Source organism: Marmota flaviventris, chromosome 9 (assembly GCF_047511675.1).
Source record: "Marmota flaviventris isolate mMarFla1 chromosome 9, mMarFla1.hap1, whole genome shotgun sequence".
Taxonomy (NCBI): Eukaryota; Metazoa; Chordata; class Mammalia; order Rodentia; family Sciuridae; genus Marmota; species Marmota flaviventris.
Genome location: NC_092506.1, coordinates 87,022,953 through 87,047,524, shown reverse-complemented (window position 1 = coordinate 87,047,524; position 24,572 = coordinate 87,022,953). Strand labels below are relative to the sequence as shown.

Genomic DNA, 24,572 nt, shown 5'->3' with positions numbered 1-24,572 from the left:
AAAAAAAATTGATGCTTCATCAGCAATTATGGGGCTGGGGTTGTAGCTCAGTGGTGAAGCATTTGCCTCACATGTATGAGGTACTGGGTTCAGTCCTCAGCACCATATAAAAATAAATAAGTAAATTAATTAATTAATTAATTAATTAAAGGTATTGTATTCATCTAAAACTATTTTTTTAAAAGAAATCAGCAGTTATTAAATTTACTAAGCAGAAAACTTCTATGTGTTTATTGTCTTACCTACTCAATTTCGTTATCTTTATTAATTCCTTATAGTATTTGCTGGATTCAGAATTCACTGATTTTTTTTCAAACATGCTCTATAATGAATGTCAAGCAGATCAAATGTGCACACTGGTAAGGTCTACATTGTTGGGTATTACCTAAATGGGACACATTTCTGCACCATACATGCCCCAGCACAACTCAAAGGGCAGAAACCTCAATGAAATCAAATACAGGATAGGCACAGATCCCCATGAAGCTTACGCTATGGTTCAAGCTAGCTTTAAAAGACACTCATAGTACCTGTTTCCCATATCTTCCTTCATTTTTGATTTGTTAAATGCTTTAATTAAAATAGCAAAGCAGTCTGTCAGTCCTGTCAAAGGATTATTCATTTCTGCTTCAGTGCTTGGTCCACAATGCCCTCAACTGCCAGTCTTCCCATTCCTCACCACTCAGTCAGACATCCTCTCCAGGATACACAGAGTGTAATTCCTCTCATGACCCTTTCTTGTAACCCTCTCTGTTGTTCTTTCCTCATATCTATGTTCTAACAATTTCTAAAAACAGGAATGGTTACTTACTTACTCTTTTGTAAGATTTCTAATAGAGAGTAGGATACCAAGCATGGTTATAATCCCTGGGAAGAGAACAACTTGTACCAGTTTTCAAGGAAGACTCTAAATATCTTGTCAATCTCTGCTAACAGAATTTTGTGCAAACTTAGCTGCTACAGTATAAATCTGGTGCTCATCACACAGGGACAAAGTAGGTAACTTTGTTATTCACAGAAGTAATAGAAGCCTAGGAACCTAGGGAAGATAGTTAAGTCTCCTGAAAGCTGCTTGAGACAGAGTCTCACCATAAGTGTCTTACTTCACACTGCTTCTGAGGACCCTAAAAGCAATCCAACCTAAGACTGAAACTTACCCCAGGGGCCAGTAGGTTCACTGAGCTGAATCATTGCAAGACATCCTGTTTTAAAGACAAGGACAAAGCCTGGGCTGTTCTGGACAGTTTTCCTCATCAAGTAGAAAAGGAAATGATAGGAAGGGAATTTCCCTCAAAGGAAGGTTATCACTTCCACAAAGTTTTAAGTTTTCTCCAGCTCTTCATATATCAGGACAGAAAAGGCAAGTTATCCCATTCTCCAGACAAGAGCTGGCAAGACTACCAGAGTATAATTAATTGAGGATCCAAATTCAACCTAGTTTAAAGAGGAATTCTTTAGATGTATCTGATAGTTCAACTTGACCAAGCAAAAGCATCTTAAAGCCTAACCAGGTATCTCTTCTTTAACTGATGTCTACCACATCTGTGTCAGGTCCCAAAACCGTCCTCTGATGTTAGAGGGTTGGCTATCACATCTGGTGAACAAAATGTGTTTCCCATTGAAATTTTGGAATTTTCTTTTCCACTGGTAGTGAAAGAAAGAAGCACCCCATCAACTTTGGAAGCTGGAGTCAGTGGAAATGGCTGCCTCCAATGGCAATAAATTATCTCAGATATCACACGCAAATGCATGCACACACATACATATTTGTAAGTTTTAAATGTATGTGAATTTAAAATTAAAGTCCTGGGTGATCCTTTGAACTGTTTCTGTAAAGTGTAAACTTTAAGAGAATTGGGAATATTAAATGTGATTAACAATAACCTCACATTGCAGCATTAAAGAACTGACTTTACAGGTAAACACATTTTAGCTCTCTAAACAAATCGTTTCATAATCTCAAGGTCATTTAAAAGCTCTGCTAAAATGATTCTGCCTATTTTCACAAAAACAGGATTTCAGAAGTCTCTGCATCATTCTGCCCGCCACAGTTATTCGTGATCTAAATAACAGAAAGTGCAGGATACCGATACCATATTACAAAACCATATCTGTTCAGAGTGGCCAGACAGCCCAGTGGCCAAAATTCTTGCCCTAAATGATTTTTTCTTTATTAAGAAAAAGAGCAGATGAGACAATTATAGCATAATTTGGTTAGAAAGAATGACTGATGAGTAACAATAAAATCAAACCCTATTAAAAATACAAACATAGGGATCACCAAGGTGAACAAATTTTCAAGTATAAGCTTGGCAATGGAAAAGCAATGAATACAGCAGACCATTTACAATAATACTTCCAAGGGAATGAATTTCTACAGATCGCCTGAAGAAATCCCTAAAGTATAGCTAATAAATAACTAATGTTCTACTATTCCAAATTCCTCTTGACAAAATACTTAAAATTTCCATGTATAAAAAAGCAGAAATTAAGGAGAAACCAAATTATACTTTGCATTATTTATTTTACATTAAGCTATATCCCCAGTATAATGCTTAATCCACAGTATGTGACTAATAATTATCAGTTAAATGAATGAACTTAGTGTCATTATAAATGTGTGGGGCAAATTTAAGGCTATCCCAAATTTAACATAGTAAATAGCCTTAGAGAAAGAAAACTTAAGGCTTGCCACAGACTGTGTGGTCAAAGTCAAGATAGATTCCAGGTTGGTCTAACAGATGGTGGATTTTACCAGACAGTAGAACTCTATTTCCTGGTCTCTGAGTCTCAAGCTTTCTCCTCTCAACTGTGACCCATCTGCCTCTGTATTTGTTACCTCAAAGATAATAATGTCCTAGGCAAGTGCTCTTAAAAAATTGTGCTTTATATGTATAATATGAAATAAACTGCATTCTGCCATCATGTACAACAAATCAGAATAAAAATTTTTAAAAAATTAAATTGTCTAATTTCCTTAAAAAATGATAATAATGTCATGTTTTCCAATGAGGGACTTCCATAGGAACTGTATTAGTTTTCCAATAGTTTATAAAACATTGCAAATAAATTAAACTCACTCTAGGTTCTATGCTTAAACTCTTGCCAGAAATGTATTCTCAACATCCTTAAACCTAAATCTATATTCCAGAAGAGCCCTTCTGGTTATTAATACTAGTTATATTTTAATGGAACACCTGGTATACTTAATTTGTCCATGAAAAATATGTGCTTACCACAACCAAATAAAAAGGCCCAGACCTGGATATATATATTTTTATGACTGCCTTAATATGTTATTTCTAAAGGAATAAAAAGCACTGCTCAAACATAACTGGATAAAAGAAGAGCAGGCAAATTAAACAGTCAGAAATCAGAGGTGGGAAGGCAGGTAAGAAAAGTTTATAAAGACTACAAATTTAGAGTTGCTAGCAAATTATTTACAGAAAAATGATCATGGATTGGAAAGAAATGTAGTTAAAGAGTAAAGACTAGAAACACTGTATTTATCCCAAAATTGTATTTATCCCAATATCCCAAAGTTACTGATCAACTCTCAGTAATTTGCTGGGACTTCAAAATGCATGGTCCCCTCCTTCACAACCACCCCCCCAACACACACACACATATGCTGGAAAGCAGTGTCCACACCAGAGAACTAGACTTGCAAAGCCCTAACCAGGAGGGCAACTCATAGTTCTCCCTCCCAACACCACCCACTAGGCTCTCACTAACTTAACCCCCCACTAGATTTCACTTAACTTCCTACTGGGGGAAAAAAGGAAAAAGGCTCAAAAATTTCTGTACCTTTCTTTCCTTGAACTTAGATGTATACCAAAAGATTTATATCTATTTGACTAGATAACTAATTTAGTTAACTTTAATAGCTGTTACTCAAGTCATTTCTGATTATTTCCTGTCTTTAGTAACTTTCAATTCATAGGTAAGGACCAGTTCCTAAACTACCTGCAGTACCATAACTAATTCACAAGGGTTTGCAGGATATTTAAACATAAGACAAACACCTGGGGGTGGGGATGTAACTCAGTCGGTACAGTGCTTACCTTGCATGCACAAGGCCCTGCACCACACACGCACATACACAAAAGAAAAACAACTGACACTCTTACATCTCCTTGGTCCAACATGCCTCTCTGGCAAGGGGAAATGGATTACCATGAGTGACTGACTAACCAGAATTTACCCCTGACTAGGTAGAATTTCCTGAAGAAACTCAGAGATCCTATTGAAAGGATGAAAGGGCAAGGTTGCAAAGAGTAAGCAATCAATATTTCTTGTTGTAGAAAGGATACAATAATTGAGATCACTAAATAGCACTGACACAATCTCCTTAAAATTCTTAGAAAATATTACTAATTTACAATTCTATTAGTAGCATAATGAAAGTAAGAATCTTGGTACACACTTAATTAAGAAAAAATCATTATTTTAAAATCTTTTAGTTAATAGATTAAAAAATATGGATGCTCTTTTACTCATTTGCATTTCTTTTACCTCCTAATAAAGGTGATTATCTTCTTATCAGTTAACAGCTGCCTTTATCCTTTGACCAATCAACTCTCCATCATCTAGGGCCCAGTTATCTACTGGCTTCCCACCTTCTTCTCATTTCTTTCACAGATATTAACCATTTGGTTATGGATATCCATTCATCATCAATTTAAGTTTATTAGGAAAAATTCTCATTGGACAATACGAACAAGCATATTCAAGAGGAAGAGGTAAACAAACGAGGAAAGACTAAGTGGAAAAGTTGGAAAGTTGATGAAAAAAATTGGTATGAATATGGCTCCACAGAAATCAAGGGAAAAGAAACTTCACAAAGCAAGAAGTGAACAACAGGATCAAATACACAACAGTCCAATAAGATGATGGCCACAGTGTCCTTTGGATTTGACAATCAGTCACTGAAGTGTTAACACTTTCAAAGTGTAACACTCAGTGTGTCCTTTTCATAAATTCAACATAACCATTAGTCAGTAGTCAATTGGAGAAAAATAAGTATCTGACAAAGTACTAAATATAAAGAAAGAGACAGACCACAGCTTAGAGAATCCTGAGATGTTAACATATACAGGCCTGTGCACACATGTATTTACTGGGTCAGGGTGGAGCAGCAGATGCAAACAGAACAAGTGGTCAGTAAGAGCCTAAAGCTAAAAGGTGCCCTAAGAGATTAATTCCTCTCAATTTAATGAGTAACTACTTTTAAAAGTACAGTGTTTATAATATATAGAAGATAATATGACATATAATTCCAAAAGTCTAATAATCTAGGACCTGAAAAGAAATATCCACAAACTGGTGTAAACGGATCAAGTTAAGAAAATGAAGCAATCTGAATGTGTGAGCCTAAATATGCTTTGAAAATAGTCAGTTCTGATTTCTAATTTGCTTCAGCAAAGGCTGAGGCTGCACCCCAAGTCCAGTACCAGAACACGCTGGGCCACCCCCTCTCCAAAACCCTGCATCACAATGTATATACCACAGACCTTGTTTCAGAAAAACAGACAAATGCAGATCTTAGGCAGGAAAAATTCTTTAAAAGATGAAAGTCTTATTCAATCACATAGCTGATACATGATCCAATTTCCTTTTGGGTGAACTGTAGCATGCCGCAGATGTTTCTTTACTCAATATGGAACCCACTCTGGTTTCACTTACATTTCATATGTAGACTGTTTTAAATTACTTATACACAAGTATCACCTTCAATCTGAGGACTTTTAGTTACAAATATGCTAACAATAAAAAAAAACACGCAGAAGCAAGGAAGTTTTTGGCATAATGGTATAAATAGTGTACCTACTCTTAACTGTTTTCATATTTTTATGTGGACATGGAAGTTTAAATTAAAAGTAAAATGAAGGGGCTGGGACTGTAGCTCAGTGGCAGAGTGCTTGCCTAGCACATGTGAGGAACTGAGTTCAATCCTTAACTCCACATAAAAAAAAAATAAATAAAATAAAGACTTGATGTCCATCTACAACTGCAAAAAAATTTAAAAAAAGTAAAATGAAGTATCATCATAGAAATGCACAGAAAAGTTTCCCTTTTGAAACATTTTCAAAAATTGATGTTGTTTTATTTGTTCTATTTAAGTATCATTACAATACCAACTCTTTTCTGATTTTTTTCATACCAGGTACTACTTGGTACAACTCACAAAAGAGACTTAATCTTCATCAAAAATTTTTTTAAAAGTAGGCATTATTATCCTTATTGCAAAAAATAAGGAAAGCAAGACTTAATAAGGAGGATGACTTAACTAGGGCCGCTCAACATGCACAGACATGCATGCACCCACACACACACCTCTATCCACAATACTACTGGAAGTGGCCTAGTGTGTTCTGGACTTGAAGTGCAGCCTCAGCCTCTAAACATTTCCTGAATGAATCTGTATGTAGAATGGATATTTACTTTCCCATATGAGATCCCTACACTACATCACCTGCTATCATGAAAGTAGGTACAAGTTACCCTGGGAACAGAGACAAGAAGAGAAAAACTATCTAGAGGACATAAGTGGTACCATTTGTACACACTAACTCCACATGAAGCAATGACAAGACACATACCACACAATATCAGCAGCAAAACTTGAGTAAAGGTAAACCTGGGAGAACTGGGCCTCTGGTCTAAATTTCCAAAAGCTTAGAATAGCACCCAGCATGTAACTAGTGCTATAGAATATGTTGAACAAATACAAGCAATTGCTCCATTCTCTTTCAACTCCACGTTTCTCTGCCATAGAACTTACCCTTTTAAAAATACAGTTGATCTGCATGTATTGACAGAGTTGTGCAACCATTATCTAAGTTTACAATATTTTTATTGCCCCAAAAGAGACCCTATTCCATTAGCTGCCACTGCCCTTCACACACTATTCTTTGCATCTTCTCCCTGTTTGAACCTCTCCAATCCTCTCATTACCTCTGGACATATGTATCTCTAGGGGCTGGGATTGTGGCTCAGCGGTAGAGTGCTGGCCTAGCGCGGGTGGGACCCGGGTTCGATTCTCAGCAACACATAAAAATAAAGGCACTATGTAAAAAAAAAAAAAAAAAAGATTGCTCTATTATATTTACATTATCTGAGATTTTTAAAAGTATTTATCCAACTGTAATGACAATTAAAGATGGAAATGTTTGCTCTTTAAATACCCACCAAGTGATTCTGTTTTCTCTTGACAAGTATAAAGGACATATTTGAATTTATTATGGTAAGTAATAACTTTAAATATATGTTTGCCTTTTAAAATGCTTTCTAATCATAAGGAATAAAGTATAAATGCTTATAAACTTATTAAATTTCTATTTATAGAACTGAGTGGCAATACAATTAGCATGTAACCCATCAATTCCACACCTAGTTATATACCCAAGAGAAAGAAGGTACATGCCCACAGAGAAATGGGTACATAAACGTTTATGGCAGCATTATTCATAATAGCCCAAAAAGAGAAAAACTAAAATGCCAAACAGCAAATAAATGGATTTAAAAAATGTGGTATAGCTATACAACTGAAAAACAGTTAGCAGTAAAAAGGAATAAAGTCCTGATATATGCTTAGAAATGGATGAATCTTGAAAACATGCTATGTAGAAGAACCAAATCATAAGACCGCCATCTATTACATAACTCCATTCATATGAAAAGTCCAGAATATGAAAATCTATAGAAACAGAAATCATGTCAGTAATAATTTCCAAAGGCTAGGGAACAAGGGGAGTGACAGCTAATGGAGTTAGGGTCTCTTGTGATGATAAAAATATTCTAAACTTAGATAGTGATAATGGTGTCACAACTCTGTAAATATATGAAAAACCACTTAATTTTTAAAAAGGTAAATTTTAAGGCAGTGAATTATGCCTCAATAAAGTGGTCAAAAAAATGAATGGCATTTTAAAAGAAGTCATTCCCATACAATTAAAATAAACCCTTTGAAACTCTATCTTGAAAATATGACATGCAGTGCTTTGTTACAAATAGGAAACAACCTAAATCATTTACACAAATTCACTTTACTAGCAATAGGTCTTAAATACAAGTCACTACATAGAATTGTCATTGCTGCACAGAAAATTTGTAAATGCAAATATCAATTCCTCAAAAAAGCCTGCTCCAATCAATCTCATTCTGCTAATTTTACATAACAACCTAGAAGATATTTCACAATTTTAGAATTAGATTTTCCCAGTTTTAGAATGGTTCCTGTAGGAAGTTGTTAATGACAACCTACACACCAACCTCTCCAAATACGAGCTGGACACAACTTGTAAATGCAGTCATTTAATGAACACTTACTAAAAGTCTCTCATATGTAAAGCTCTGACGTACCAAAAATGCAGTGCCTACGTCAAGGGAAAAAAAACAAGCAGATCATAAAATCGTCCAAATAAAAATGTGATGAAAACCACTTTTTTTTTTTTTACAAAATCATAAACTATCAGATGAGGAAAGTTCCTTAAAAATTACCTAAACTGTTTCATAAAAGCTGGGGTACTCTCACTGCAGGTCATGCTCACAAGCTAAGCTTAGCTAAAGAGCATCCCCTCATTTTAGCTAAATGTAATGTTCAGAATATTTGGCTACCTGGGATTCAACTGAACCAACATATGTCCTGACTGAAGTGCTAGCACCGTTTCAAACAAGAAACAAGTGGAAGCCACAACCTGAGGACTTGAAGTGCCAAGCTATGGCACTTGGTCTACAGCTCTCACATCAACATTAAATACACATTTCCTAGGTAAGATGAAGGTTTTGCTTAGAAAAAAAAGCCACTTCACATCATTTTTAAATAAATTATGGCTGTTATGGTATTTGTAACTCTGATCTAATTTTAATCCCTAGCCTCAACATCAGCTAAAAATGAGAAAATTAACATTTAATATCAAATACTGTTATGACTTGGATGTGAGGTGTCCCCTGAAAGCTCACATGTGAAACAATGCAAGAAAATTTGGAAGAGAGGGTCTGGGGTTGTGGCTCAGTGGTAAAGCGCTTGCCTAGCACAGGTGGTGCCCTGGGTTCAGTCCTCAGCACCACATAAAAATAAGTAAATAAAATAAAGGCATTGTATGAAAAAAAGAAAAAGAAGAGAAAAGAAAAGAAATTTGGAGGAGAAATGATTGGGTCAGAGCCTTAGCCTAATCAGTGAGTTACTGAAGTGGTAGGGTGTGGCTGAAGGGGATAGGAATTGAGGCTTGGCTTTGGGTATATACTTGTATCTGAAGAGTGGAGTTTCTCTCTCTGCTCCCTGATGTGAGCTGCGTCCTTCTGCCACACTCTCTCTCCATGATGTGCAGCCTCACCTGCAGCCCCCTAGAATAAAGCCAGCTCTCTATGGATTAAGACCTCTGAAACCATGAGCCCTCAAATAAACTTTTCCTCCTTACAGTTGTTTGGTCAGATTCTATAGTCACAGCAGCGAAAAAGCTGACTAACACAAGTATCATGCAGTTTCATTGTACACACATATGTGAAATATCTAGCATCATGACAATACGTGTATGAGGTGAATATTACTTGCATATGACATAGTGAAGAAACAAAAGCCAGGTGATATGCTCACAGTCACACAGCTCTAGGTGGCAGAACCAGGACTGAAGGCATCTCTGACTCCAAATTCCAAGCTGTTCTAAGTCAGGCTGACTATTGTTAATGCTAAACCATCAGTGAAACTACTGAGCATTACAATGTTCTAACGACTGAAGACGAACTGTTATTAACGGTGCATGTGTTCGAGTGATAATGCTAAGCTTCGCTAAAGAGCATCCCCTCTCTTTAGCTAGATTTAACATTCAGAATATTTGGATACCTGGGATTCAACTGAACCAACATATGTCCTGACTGAAGTGCTAGCACTGTCTCAAACAAGAAACAAGTGGAAGCCACCGCCTGAGGACTTGAAGTAGAAAGGGTATCTCCCAACTGACATCTTGGTTCTGCATCCTCTGCCATCCCCTCTTATCAGTGGGTATCACAAAACATCACACTCAGCCATCCATTAATATTCACAGAATTTCCCTTTCTAATAGAGCAGTCTGAGAAATAAAGGTGATACTGGGAAGAAAAGGATATGCACCAAACAGAATTTAGACTTGACAAACTGGGACAACATCCATCATGGTCACTTACTGGTTTTCCTTGATCTGGGTTATTCAGGATCTGTACTCTCTTTACCAGCCCTTGCTTCACTCTCCATGCTGTCCCCAAAGTCCAGGATCCCTGTCCACTGTTTCCTACCTCCCCCAGCCCCAGGCCAGAGCTCCCTTTAAGCTGACAGATCCACTAAAAAAAAAAAAAAAAAAAAAAAATCTGTTTTCAAAAAATAATATTTTATCTTTAAAACCATCCAAATATTCTCTCCTGGAAAGTCTGACACCAAGTCAACTGTATCACCATCCCTATATCGACTTACTAAAAGGCTCAATTCAATTTTCTCACTGAGTCAAATGAATCCTTCTCTTCAATTCATAACTCAATGTCTTCTTCCCCCCAGAATTTCCTCCTACCTCCAGCCCCTCCCAGGGTGTGATCTCTCATTCAAGAGAATTACTATAATACATCTGTGCCCCATAAGAAACACCTAAAAAAGCACTTTTCTAAGCTGTCTGCCTTCCAAATACAGAAACCTATGTGGAAAAAAACCTCCCATCTGCAGAGTCTGGCCTGTTAAATTTGGTGAAACTGCCCAAATAGCGATACTACTTCTGAGAAAGGCAAGTTGTGACCACAATTCTAAATAATTTTTATTTTTACAGACCTCTGATCCAAGCAGCAGTAAGTATATCTATCTGTAAACTCTCAAAATCTATACAGCCTATTCATTAATCCCCATGCCAACCTAATCCTTCCATGGTTCTCAAATCAAAATAAATAAATAATTATTTGTTTTAAGAAAAGGTAAATCAAAACCATGCCACATGCCTATCATGTTCTACTAATTAGATTTAGTTTGGGCAACAAGCCTATGTTTTAACATTCAATTAAAGTATTTCCATTTCAATAATTTCTCATTTCCTGGGAATATGGTAATCAAATTCACAACAATCTGTTAAAGTTAAATCACAAAAACAAACTGAAATTATTAAGATTACAATGATGCTACCTAAGCCAAATGAAAATAATGCCAATTTTTTATGTTATTATGCATTTTTCCATTGGCCCGTATGAATACAAGAAATATGGGGAAATGTTATTCCCATTTCTGAGTGTGGGACCAGTAGCTTATGCCCATGCCATTATAGCTAGTGGCAATGCCAAGACTGGAACAAAGTTCTAACTCCTAGTGCTGTCTGCTCTCCCTTGGATTACCCAGTCCAAAAAGCACTGAGTTCCATGCAGAATATAAATCCTACTGAAAGCAATGTTGAAGAGCATATTCGTAGTCATCATTCCCTAATTTACTCCACAGATATTCAAAATCCTCCTCCATGTCATGTGTTTCTTAGTAAAACGTAAATTGGTTGATGTTCAACAATCACTGAACATCTACAACGTTTAAGAATTGATTAAATTCAAATATCCTTACCACCCAGAAGTTTATACTCAAAAAACCAGGTAAGATAATAGAGACACAACTTCTATAACCCAAGGAATGCCTTGAATGACCAGCAACCACCAGAAGCTTAAAGAGACAAGAAGAGTCCTCTCCTAATGACTTCAGAGAGAACGTGCATGGCCCTGATGAAAGATTTATTTTGAATTTATGGTCTCAAGAATTATGAGAGAAGGGGTAATACTAGGGAATGATAGTGGCTAATTCTATTGTTATATTGTGTGCATGTATGAATACATAACAAATCCCACCATTATGTACAACTATAATGCACCAATAAAAAATGGGAGAAAAAAAAGAATTGGGAAAGAATAAACTTTTGCTGTTTTGTGCTAAGAAAAATTATTTTATACGTACATATATTAATGGAAGCAGCTATCAAATCTAAGATATTTTATGTATTGAATTGCTGGAGTAACTGAATGGAAAAGTCTAGGTAGGGTGAAAAATAGTGAAGGGTTAGGTTTCAAATATTTCTACATAAAATGACAAGGTGGATGATGATATAAATGAACAAAAGAGAACAAGCTGGAGGGAGGAGGATGAAATTTGTTTCTGCCAGATCTGAGTCTGAGGTTGCCTGAAGCACATCCGGGTGAGTGTATCTCTCAGGCTGCTGAAAATCTGGCCCAGGGCTCAGGAAAAGGAGGTCAGGGCTAGAACCCTAGGAGCAGATGTTATCACACAAGGAAAGCAAACAGTAAAGGACAAAGAAGAAATCCTTATGTACCACCAACGTTGAGGAGGAGGACAGAAGAAATAAAAGGGAAAAGGAAGAAGAGCTCAGCAACTTTACACATAAGAAAACACTTCAGTGAGGGAGCTAGACTAAAGGAAACAAAGATTTTACAAAAGGCATCTGTGAAAAACTGCCTGTGAACTCCCTTCCTCTTACGTCATATGCTGACATCATTTTCTCAAATCTTCCCCCAGCCATACACCCCTTACAAAGTCACCTTGATCAGTCTGGGGATGGAGCTCAGTGATAAAGTGCTTGCTTAGCTTGTGTGAGGCCCTGGGTTGGATCCTCAGCACCACAGGAAAAAATGAAAAAAAAAGTCACTTGTATTACTATCGACAATTTTTAGTGGGAACTATCCTGCTCAAAATTTTCACAAACTTCTAAACACAATTGCAAAGCTCCTCTCATGGTCCTTTGATTCTCTAGTGTCACACACTAACCTTCATAGTGAACAAAGTTTAAGTCCGCGAACCATAACATCTGTTTTCTCAAAGAATTTAAATTTGCTTGCCCTTGCTATCCCTTCCCACTCCCCACGCAACACCCTATTTTTACAGTCACATTTTTTTCATTCAGACATTTTAAGGAGTAAGAAAATTAAATAAATGAAGAAGAGAAAATTCTCATAAGAGCAAAGTAAAATCAATCTACTATATAGCTCCCATTTGGAAAGAGATAATATACTAGCTACTACACGCTATACAGAATACTCCATTTCTATTAGTGGCTTATCATTCCTGTCCACACACAAACACATACCAGTTTTCTAAATTAAATCGTCACTTTTCCTGTGTACTTAAAGCGAAAACTGGAGCTGGGTCTTTCATTTGGATAAGCTCAAGGGAATGCTATTTGGCATGTCTTTCATAAACTAGCAGGCAGTATGGCTTCTGAGATTTGCAAAATACAGAAATTCCACTTCTTAGGAATGCATCTGATTCTAAATGAAGGGTTGTCATTATGTGTCTACCCACTTTTTCCCAGACTAAAGCCAAGGTTCAGGGAGAGTACTATTAATGTAGCAAGGTTATGTACAGGCAGCATTTTTCCAATTTTTTTCATATCACCTGACATTGAGAACCAACCAAGGATGCTTCCCTGTCCTTCACACACGCGCACACACAAAAAAAGACACTCTCTGCTATACCAGATAATCAGCTGAATCAGATAAGCCAACAACATGAAAATTATCATGTTTTAGCATTTTTAAAATACTATTAGGAATAGAGATTTCTACCACAGAATCTAAATATTGGAACTCAAAAATCCACAATCATTAATACAAAATAACTTACAAAGTGTTAAATATTAGTCTTTTCCTTGCATTTTCCTACCACGTTCTACATAAAAATTACAATCTAAGAAATTCTTCTCAAGTACAAATTCAGATCTCAGAAAGGTAGGACTTACTTTTCTTCTGTGTATTCTCACCTCTGTAAAAAGGAAAAAAAAAAAAACTGGAAAACTAGCAGCCGATTAGCTATCATAGGGTACCTTACTATTCCACAGGTCACTTTTTCTGAAGCAAATTACAAACACAAGGTTATATATGTGTGTTTACCACAAAACTTTCCTCAGCATTTTAATTGGATTTTTGATAGCAAAATTGGAATAGTGCAGATATTAAAAACAAGTATTCTGATTAACCAAATATTTCAAGTAGCTATAATCCTAGAAGAAGGATCCACATTACCAGAAACATCCAGTTTAAATTCAGATAGCCAAAACCAAAACTGTTAGAATAATTATATTTCTATGGACTATCCTGTTATCATCTTGCCCCTTTTCTCTGCTTCAAGGGCCATTAAGATGAACAAACATTATGCAAGTTTTTATACATATACAAAAAAATCAGTCACTATAACTCAACTATATGGCAGCTGCAAAAGATGAAATGCAGGTTATGTGACCTAAACAGCCAGGTGTTCAGCAACTGGTTTTAATTTTCAGAAGGAAAATCAGCAAGAAACAGCCCTTAGCTGGTGAGGCCCAATTCACTGGGGATACACCATAAGGATTATTAGATGCTGGGCACAGGTTCAGCAGGCTGCAGGAAAAGAGAAAACTGGCAGAGCTACAAGCTGAAACTGGTGGGTGGCAGGTGGGAACATGGGATACTGGCACCTGCCTACAAACCTTAAATGGGCAGAAACTGCAATCCAGACAGCAAGGATAGCAGTGGCCAGAACATGTGGCAATCACTACTCTGGCAAGAAATAACATTCATGAAAGAGATTCAAGGCTATTTAGCCCCCCTTCCCTTCACCCTTTTCTATCTGTCCATCATAAATATTTCATTGTTGTACAACATTCACTCAGTGCAGTTTAATAATCTGATTTTTAAATCTAAATTTCTGTTTATAAATGTAGAGGGAAAAATGTGCCACTCTCTATATATGTATTTCTTTAAGAGACTTGTACTGGACACCAAAGCAATACTAAATGTAGCCTTTATTATTTTTAAATTATATAATCTTACACATCATCGTTTACACAATTAACACTGTTTTATAAGAAATGTTAAGAATTGAAAGGATGTTTGTTAAACAGCTCCATCATAACTATAATAGAAGGCAGTACATAAGGTTGCTAGCCTCCTCCTCCACTAGACAGGTAACCCTTTTCTGTTCCCACAGCAACACATTTTCTGACCTTCTAACCCAGAGGAGCCCTTCAATTACTACCTGCTGAAAAGGAAATCCAGGAGAAATAAAGATACTATTAAAGGGCACCTATTAAGCTTATATAGAGCACAAAAAGAGGTAGACTGAAGTAATCAGCCAGCCCAATTTAATTCCACTCTGATGAGAGTCAAGGCTCCCATTTAAATTAACACAAGTATAACCGCTTTTACTTCTAACATGGCACTGAAACAGAATCCTAAAGCACCACATTCCTAATCCACCAGCTCCTAAAATTAATTACAGTTCATTTGAAAGATAGTTACTTCTGCTCATTTAACTCAAATTCTAATGACTATAAGCACCAAATGAGTGGTTGGAGTAATTACACACATGCACCTTTGATTAGACTGCCCAACCAAACGAGCAAAACACCGTCAGTGGCCTAAGGAGCAGTGAAGTAGCTCTCTCAGAAGAAAAAAGAATCTACATTGAGTTCCACTTAGACTAAATAAATCCTATGTACAAACTTAAATACCAGAAATAGCCTAAAACAGCAGCTGAAGAATGACCAAGTAAAGAGAAAGCTATGGGAAGAGCTTGGCATGATGGCACAGTAATCCCAGTGACTTGGGAGGCTGAGGCAGGAGGAACACAAGTTCAAGGTAGCTTGGGCAACTTAAGGAGATCATGTCTCAAAAGAAACAAATGAAAAGGGTGGGAACAAGGCACAGTGGTGAACACCTGTAATCCCAGTGGCTCTGGAGGCTGATACAGGGGGGTCACAAGTTCAAAGACAGCCTCAGCCATTTAGCGATGCCCTAGGCAGCTTAGTAAGACCCTGTCGCAAAATAAAAAATAAATAAACAAAAAGGGCTGGAGATATGACTCTGTGGTACGGCACCCCTGGATTCAATCCCCAGTACCACAAAAAAAAGAAAATGAATCAATTATGTTCCTATATTCCAGTGATGAATCAGCTGAAGAAAAATCAGGAAAATTATTCCATTCACAGTAGCCTCAAAAAAAAAAAAAAATGAGCATCAATCTAACAAAAGAGGTGAAAGACCTCGACAGTGAAAACTACAGAACACTAAAATAATAAAAGGAAGAAGACCTTAGAAAATGAAAAAAATTTCCTATGTTCTTAGATAGGCAGAATTAATATTGTCAAAATGGCCATAATACCAAAAGTGCTATACAGATTTAACGCAATTCTTATTAAAATTCCAATGATGTTCTTCATAGAAATAAAAAAAAAAAATCAGTCATGAAATTCATGTGGGAAAAATAAGAGACCCAGAATACCCAAAGCAATCCTTAGCAAGAAAAGTGATGGAGGAGGCATCACAACACCACACCTTAAATTATACTACAGAGCTATAATAACAAAAATGGCATGGTATTGGCACAAAAATAGAATTAAAGACCAATGGAACAGAACAGAAGACACAGAGACCAACCCACATAAATGGTTATCTCATACTAGACAAATGTGCCATACACATACACTGGAGGAAAGACAGCCTCTTTAACAAATGGTGCTGGGAAAACTGGAAATCCATATATAGTAGTTTGAAATTAAACCCCTGTATCTCATCCTGCACAAAACTCAATCCAAAGTGGATTAAGGACCTAGGAATGAGACTAAGAGACCCTGCTCATACTAAAAGAAAAAGTAGGCCCAATTCTCTATTATATTGGCTCAGGAACCAAATTCCTCTACAAGACACTTAAAGTGCAAGAAATCAAAATAAGAATCAATAAATGGGGGCTGGAGTTGTGGGTCAGTGGTACAGTGCTTGCCTAGCATACTTGAGGCACTGGGTTCATTCCCCAGCACCACATGAAAATAAATATGCAAAATAAAGGTATTAAAAATGACACTATGTCTAAAAAAAAGAATCAATAAATGGAATGGAATCAAACTAAAACAATCAATAACATGAACAGAGAGTCTATAGAATAGGAGAAAATCTTTACCACTGGCACCTCAGATAGAGCATTAATCTCCAGGATATACAAATAACTCAAAAAACTTAACACCCAAAAAACAAATAACCCAATCAATAATGGGCAAAGGAACTGAACAGGCACTTCACAGAAGAAGAAATATGAATGGCCAACAAATACATGAAAAAATGTTCAACATCTCTAGCAATTAGAAAAATGTAAATTAAAACTACACTGAGATTTTATCTCACTCCATTCATAATGGCAATTAGCAAGAATATAAATAACAATAAATGTTGGCAAGGATGTAGGGGAAAAGGTTCATTCATACACTGCTGGTGGAACTGCATATTGGTACCACCACTCTGGGAAAGAAGTATGGAGATTCCTTTGAAAACTTGCAATGGAACCACCATTTGACCCAGTTATCCTATTCCTCAGCTTATACCCAAAGGACTTAAAATCAGTATACTACAGTGACACAGCCACATCAATGTTTATAGCAGCTCAATTCACAATAGGCAAGCTCTAGAACCAACCTAGGTGCCCTCAACAGATAAATGGATACAGAAAATGTGGTATATATACTCAATGGAATATTACTCGTCTATAAAGAAGAATGAAATTATGGCATTCCCCAGTAAATGAAGAGAACTGGAGAATATCATGCTAAGTGAAATAAGCCAATTCCAAAAAACTGAAGGTCAAATGTTCTCTCTGAAATGTGGATGCTAACCCATAGCAAGGGAGTGTAGGAAGGGAAAATATTGAAGTTCATTGGATTAGACAAAGGGGAATGAAGGGAAGCATTGGAGGATGGGAATAGGAAAGACAGTGGAATGAATCAGACATAACTTTTCTATGCTCATATAAGAATACACAACCAGTGTAACTCCACATCATTTTCAACCACAAGAATGGAATCAAAACTGTAATGGGCTGCTCCCTGTGTATGTATAATATGCCAAAATACACACCCTACTGTTATGTATATCTAAAACCAACAAATTAATTAATTAATTTTTAAAAAGGAATTATGGAAAGTTTTTCTTACTTTTTGTTTTTCTCCTCTTTTTTCTCAACTTCTTCCCCATGCCACCAAAACTTCTGGTAGTAAAGAGGGCCCTGAGCGTACACCAGAGACTGGCTTAAAGTAAAACACCAGGTGCGACAAGGCCAGGGTGAGTTTGTGAAACAGCAGGTGCAAGATGGGGGTGCTTCACCCTTTTTAAGACATTTCAATGTAGTTGTATGCACTTATGGTTTTCTCTTCCTATAAACACTTACCTAACCCCCAGATCACAAGTGCATCAGAGCAGTGTACTTCATATTGAGGTCTGTGGCCACAGAAGGTGACACCGTTAGGAAAAACTGCTTGCTCCTGACAATGTCCTCATTAACTGTATATTCTACATCATCCACTTATTATCAACAAACCAATGGAATAGGTGCCCTCCTTGTTTGTTTCATGGGTCACAAGTGCTAGGAACTTCAGCTTCCAGAACAGAAGCAGTGTGACCAATAAATAAATAAAGCCTGTGATGGAAGGCCTTTTGACAGGACTAGAAGATTCAGAAGCAGTGCAGTTTCTACCAGTAAAAACAGTGAGAAAATGAAATGACAACACATAAGGTATTATCAGCAATCTCTGTGTGAGAGGAAAATTTGTTTCAGTAAAACATCCATTAGATTAATTAAATGTAGTTGAAAAATGTTGTATTGGTTTCTTGATGTTGACTGTATTAAACTTGTAGACTAATTTGCTTTTAAGATAGTATGACTGTCATACACAGAGGTAGAGTTTCATGTTTGTGTATATTTAATTAACTATCATAATAGACAATTAAATCTGTATTACAGTCCATTAACTGTTTTTTTCCTTTAAAAGAATTCCAAACATACAAGTTTGAGAAATTCTTACTTCAAGGCAGACCAAACAGCTGGCCAGTCCCAGCTTAAGGCAACAAGAGGAAAGGAAGAAGGACTGGCCAGGATGCTGCAAGGCAGGATAGAAGACTGCTCTCCTCACAAGGTCAGTTCTGTCTATGGTGCTATTTCAAGAGACACAGAGGACTGGTTCCAGAAGCCACATCAATGTCAAAATCCCAGGGTGCTTAAGTCCCTTGTATAAATGGAGTAGCATTTGCACATAATCTATGCACTTCCACCCATATACTCTAAATCACCCTGATTGCTTATGGTACCTACTAAAATATAAATGTTACATAAATAGTTGCTATACTGTACTGCTTGGAGAAAATAGAGAAAGTCTGTATATGCAGTCTTATCCTGTTTTCTCGTCGTTTTTTTTTTTTTTTCCTGAATATTTTCAACCCATGGCTGGTTGAATCTGCAGATAGGGAATCCACAGATATAGAGGTCTACAGTATTTTCAATTGATCTTAATTGACAGAAATGGTATGCATTGAAATGGTACATATTACATTTTGGTATATGTATACATTGTAGAATGGCTAATGTGAATTAACTCACATTTATCATTTTTGTAGTTAGAAAACTTAAAATCAAAATCACTTAGAAATTTCTAATTCTCTCTATCCCTCCCCCTGATTTTTTTTTCAGGGAGTCTGTGTATTCTTCTAAGAACAAAGCTTGTCCTCTTATAGATGATTCTTTGAATTCAAAAGTATAAAGATAAAGGAAAATGACAGGAGAGCAATTTTTAGATATTTCTTTGTTATGATCCTTAAAAGGAGAAAATTAAGAAGTAAAAACAACCTATGATTTCACAGTTCAAGTTTTAAGTCTGGAACCTAACAAAGGAATAAAACTCAAAGAATAACATTTGAGGAAAAGTGTGGAGATTTTGAGTCATACTTCATGAAATAAGCTTAATCCACAGATATCAAGAATATTCCCAAATATTTCTCACAAAATGTCTAAATGGTATGTGACAAAATTAACAAATAATCCTAGTGGTAAAATTTCTATAGATGTTTTCCTCATTTTGCAGGGAAAGTAGCACTCAATTTATTTTCCAACACACAGCACTTGGACAGCACCCAAATTTAAACTCAAGTCTAGGTCATAATACTGAACTATCATTCTTTTTCTTAGAGTAGATGGACACATGGAATATAACAATTTATTCATTTTTGAAAAAATACTAAATATCTCATGGTATTTTAAAATGGAATCTTGTAGTTTAGGACAGATCATCTAGTTCCATTTATAATATTCTTTCTAAATAAATCTAAATCCTTAGTCATAGATCAAGGAGCATATGTGGCATCTAGTGGAACAGTCAGTCATCCTTGCATTAATCAAACCCTCCTCAGAAATTATTAACAAGGAGAGAAATAATAAGACATTAATGATTGTCAGCTAAGCAAGGTTACATTCATTAGGAAATCATTAGTTATCAATGAAACAACAAGATGCTAAAAAAATAAATAAATAAAAAATGAAAGGGATAACAAAAATCCCTACTGAAAAAGCTGGTATAAAATTAGGGAAGGCCTCCTCAGACAGGAAGAAAAACAGGAGGGACAGGACTTGGGGAGAGAGTGCTTCCTTAATGTACCTGGGATAGGACTAAGCAGGTCTCAAATCCTTTAGACACTTATCTAATCAGCATTTAGCAGCTGCAGGCTAGCCTCAAGCATCCTCCCCAAGGGACCTAAGGTGGTTTGGTGGGGAAAAAAAGCAGTGCTATCATGTGACTTCAGGATTCCTTTGCTCTAAAACTTCCCATTTTGCAGCTGATGCTGGGAATTCTTTTTACAAAGAATAAAATATTTCCCTTCCACAATGAAAACAGTAATAATCAAACGTTGGTTAGAGTATATACTCTCACAAAGCTAAGAAACCTACAAAGACAGCGGGTTGTATATTTAAGTGCATGAGGCCAAATTAATAAGGCTAGGTCTATCAAGGAACTTACATTCTCATGGTATCTTCACTTATAAATGAAAGAGCATAGCTATAAAGATGGGAATCACCTGATATTTACAAAGCCAGATTCAAGAATCACAAGAAAGTATGTAACATCAGGAGTAAAATAATGTGTATGTCAGTGCATTTATCATAGCTATGTAAGCATTTTCAACTTTCAAAACACTGAAGTTAATCTCATGCAGAGTGGAAGGAAAATATAGAACATCTGGCAGCTCCAGCAAGAATCAGTCCCACACTTAGTACTTGAGATAGGGACGCTCTTTTTGAAGAAGCATCATGCTCTCTAACATGAAAGAGACTTCAACCAGGATTCACAAACCAGAGGAAGGAAAGTTCACATGTGAGTCTATTCAACATACAAAGAACTGCTAATAAACTTTATTTCTCACCCGTCACTGTAAACACCATTACTGTAGCAGCCTCAAATTTAGAAACTAAGCAAATACGGACATAAAACAAGTTTTCTTTACCCTGGTTAAACAGCACAAGTGGAAAGTAAATGTTTTAGCATTTGGGATGGTTAAAACAAAAAGAGATTTAGGGAACACATAAATCTCAAGACATCTCTCTAAGCCCCATTCTTACTAATAATACATGCTTCAAATACAGATCAGAGGCTAAGTATCTCAGTTTCAGGCACACACACATCCTCATCATGTTGCTGACCTTGCACTGACATAAACAAAGATGCTGTCCCTCTATCTGTCTTTGGGAATACTTAATCGCCCAAAGGCTGCTCAACCTGGTGAAAATACCTCATTCACCCAGCCATCAGAGGCCAAAGACTCCAGGGTTTCATTTCAGAAACTAAAGCGTTCAAAAACTTCCATTAAGACACAAATATGAGACCAGGAGCCATGGCCTTCGCCAGTTATCCCAGCTGCTGGGGAGACTGAGGCAGGAGGATCAAGAGTCCAAAGCCAGCCTCAGCAAAAGTAAGACGCAAAGCAACTCAGTGAAACCCTGTCTCTAAACCAAAATACAAAATAGGGCTGGGGATGTAGCTCAGTGGTCTAGTGCCCCTGAGTTCATTCCCAGGTACTCCCCCCACCCGGCCAAAAAAAAAAAAAAAAAAGATGCAAATATGTCCTGGGAAAGGTAATTAATCCTTATCATTAGTCACTCAATTCCTTGTATGGGATGCAAAGTATAAAAAGTTTCAGACTAACTTTTTAGTCTTAGTAATTGAACGTGAAGTTCCAAAGCAGGAAAGAAGAAAATAAAATCCTGTCAGGAGGTATAAGGGTGGGAGGCTGGAGAAGTCATGAGGGTAGTTACATTCCACGGAAGTTCAGATTGACCTTTAGCCCCTGAACTCTCACCCTCAAGGCTCTACCAACACCACACACAATGTAAACCAGAACTTAACGCGCACAGGAAACTTGCAAAGGATTTAAACCCACTGGTGCCATACTAACTTTGATCATCTTACTAAATGGCAAAACTCAAATATGTAATTTTTTAAAAGCCGACTCAATGACTGTGGCCAGTGACAAGCTATTTAAGTATATGAAAAATTGATAATTGTCTTTGAAAATAAGACTAGCTTAATTTCATCTTTAAAAATGTTCTTAGCCCCCTCCTTTTTAAGGAATTTTTAAAAAGTGTTCAAACTAGGCACATACACACACACGGAAAGTAAAAGCCCCCAACAACTTTCCAGCGGTGTGATGAGAAAGGTGACTTTGAGTGACTTTCCTTAGGATATACTCTGTGTCCCTTAGGAAACTTTCCCTTCTCTGCAGACATGAAAGCAAATAAGAACACCTAAGAACAAACTTTGTTGGCCACCAGCAGGGGAGCTCTTCAGCTTTTGTCCCCAAATCCATTCAAACAAAAGAAGCTCCGTCTCCTCCAACCCAACCCTCGGACCCACACCCCGCGGGGACTCTCCAGATCCTGGCGCGCTCCCTTCCCTCCCAAGCCGGTCTTCTACTTACTCCTCAGCGCCCCAATAAGCAAAGAGCCGTCCTTAATGAGCTCTTTGATGAACTTGTTGGTTCGCTCCAACTCAATCTCGTGACACTGCAGTCGCTCCCTGAAGTCCGGACTGTCCAAGTAGGAATCGCTGAACTCCAGAGTGGGTAGCCCCATGGCACAAGCACTGCCAGCTGCGGCCGAGGGCACGTCGGGGCCGGCGGTCAGGGTAGGGACAGCCGGCGACCGCGGCCGGCGCTGGGGACGCGCGATCGCGGAGAACGCGCCGGGACGCAAGGGGACGGCGCGGAGGAAACGGGCCCCGCTCGCCGAGCCGCCTGCGCCGGGCTAGTCTTCCTCCCCAGAGGCAAGGCGAACGCAGGCGCGGGCGGCTGGCCGAGGCGCGGGTCTGCTCAGGTCGTTGTCATCGGGGCGCATCGTCGCTCAGAGCACTAGGGTGGAGAGGCTCCGGGCCGCAGCCGGGGCAGCAAAGTTTCTCCCACGGCGCGCAGACACTTCCGGCAGTTCCACTCCCGTACTCTCTTGACAGTCTTTGGCGCTGTGCGCCCGAAGCGCCCGGCAGCAAGTCCGCCAGGCAGGGGAAACCCTCCCCCTCCACGAACGCAGGCTCAGTCAGAGAGCTTGCAAATCGGGCCTGGGCTCTGAGACCCTCCTCCCCGTCGCCGCACTCCCACTCCGCCCCCCACCCGCCCATTTACCCTCTTGCCCCCGCCCACCCTCCCGCACTTTGCTCAGGACTCCCAGCATTGCAGTGGCCAAACAACTCCTGCCTATGCCCCAGGCGTTAACCCTGTCCCATCCTGGGCGCCTGTCTCTACTGGCCCACGGTGACACCGAGATCCCGCACTCCACAAAGAATCACCAACTCCTAAAATACATGCCTATCGCTTCTCTCCTTCATCCACTCCTTAGAATGCCTGGGTGAGAAACCAATGTTAACTTTTCCCGAAGTTTGAATACTTGGAAGATACTACTTATAGCGTTAGTTTATATTAACTCGATACTTCCCCCACTGCATGCATACAAGTTCCAAGTTGAGACTTGTCTCTTTCCCACCCCTCAATTTCATCAATCCAGACTAATGTAATAGTATTTTTTTTCTCAGTTGCTGGGAAGATTTTTCAGTCATTCCTAACCTGTCCCAAGAAAGCACCTTGGACTTAGGTGCTCTTACTGATAGATGAATATTTATTTGCATCACAATATTAGTATCTTGCATTGGCATTTGGATGGAATCATCCTAGAAGCAGGGTGATTTTCAAATCACTGAAGTGGGCAGAAGTTTCAAACAGTAGTTAGTTCATTCATACTAACAGGCTGTTCCCCATCTGGTAGAGGTCCATCTAATAAATTTCTGTTCTTGCAACTTTGACAGCAAGAGAAATTTCTGATATACATCTCATCTGCTGTCATCTATAGGATTTTTGAGACTCAGTTACTTTTCTTAAGTATCTGTTTTTAATTTCTATTTTTTCATTGCTTTGTCCATTTGAACCATCTGTTAACTCTTCTACAGATCATGGGAAAAAATCCATTAAAGTGCTTTACATTTTTCCCAATTAAGTTTCAAGGGAACTTCAAGACATTTAGTTTCATTTTTAAAAAAATATACATAAACATTAAAAATAGCATGTAGGGATGGGGATATAGCTCAGTAGTATAGTGCCTGCCTAGCATGCATGAGGCCCTGGGTTTGATCCCCAATACCAGAAAAAAAAATTGCATGTAAACTAAAACAAATATGATAATGTAAATAGTATGTTTGATGGTTTGGTTTAAATTCTTCTAGACCAAGGAATTCAGATTTAAAAAC

The 24,572-nt window shown here is 37.7% G+C and overlaps 1 protein-coding gene across 1 annotated transcript in view; it reads right to left on the bottom strand.

Moving 5' to 3' along the window:
* Positions 1–23,375, bottom strand: part of Arhgap42 (Rho GTPase activating protein 42) — a 261,757-nt gene extending 238,382 nt beyond the window's left edge. Inside the window, exon 1 of the mRNA XM_027930617.2 lies at positions 22,762–23,375. Within this exon, the coding sequence (XP_027786418.1) occupies positions 22,762–22,915 (154 nt within the window). The 5' untranslated portion in view covers positions 22,916–23,375. The remainder of the gene's footprint in view (positions 1–22,761) is intronic.
* Positions 23,376–24,572: the final 1,197 nt, after the last annotated feature.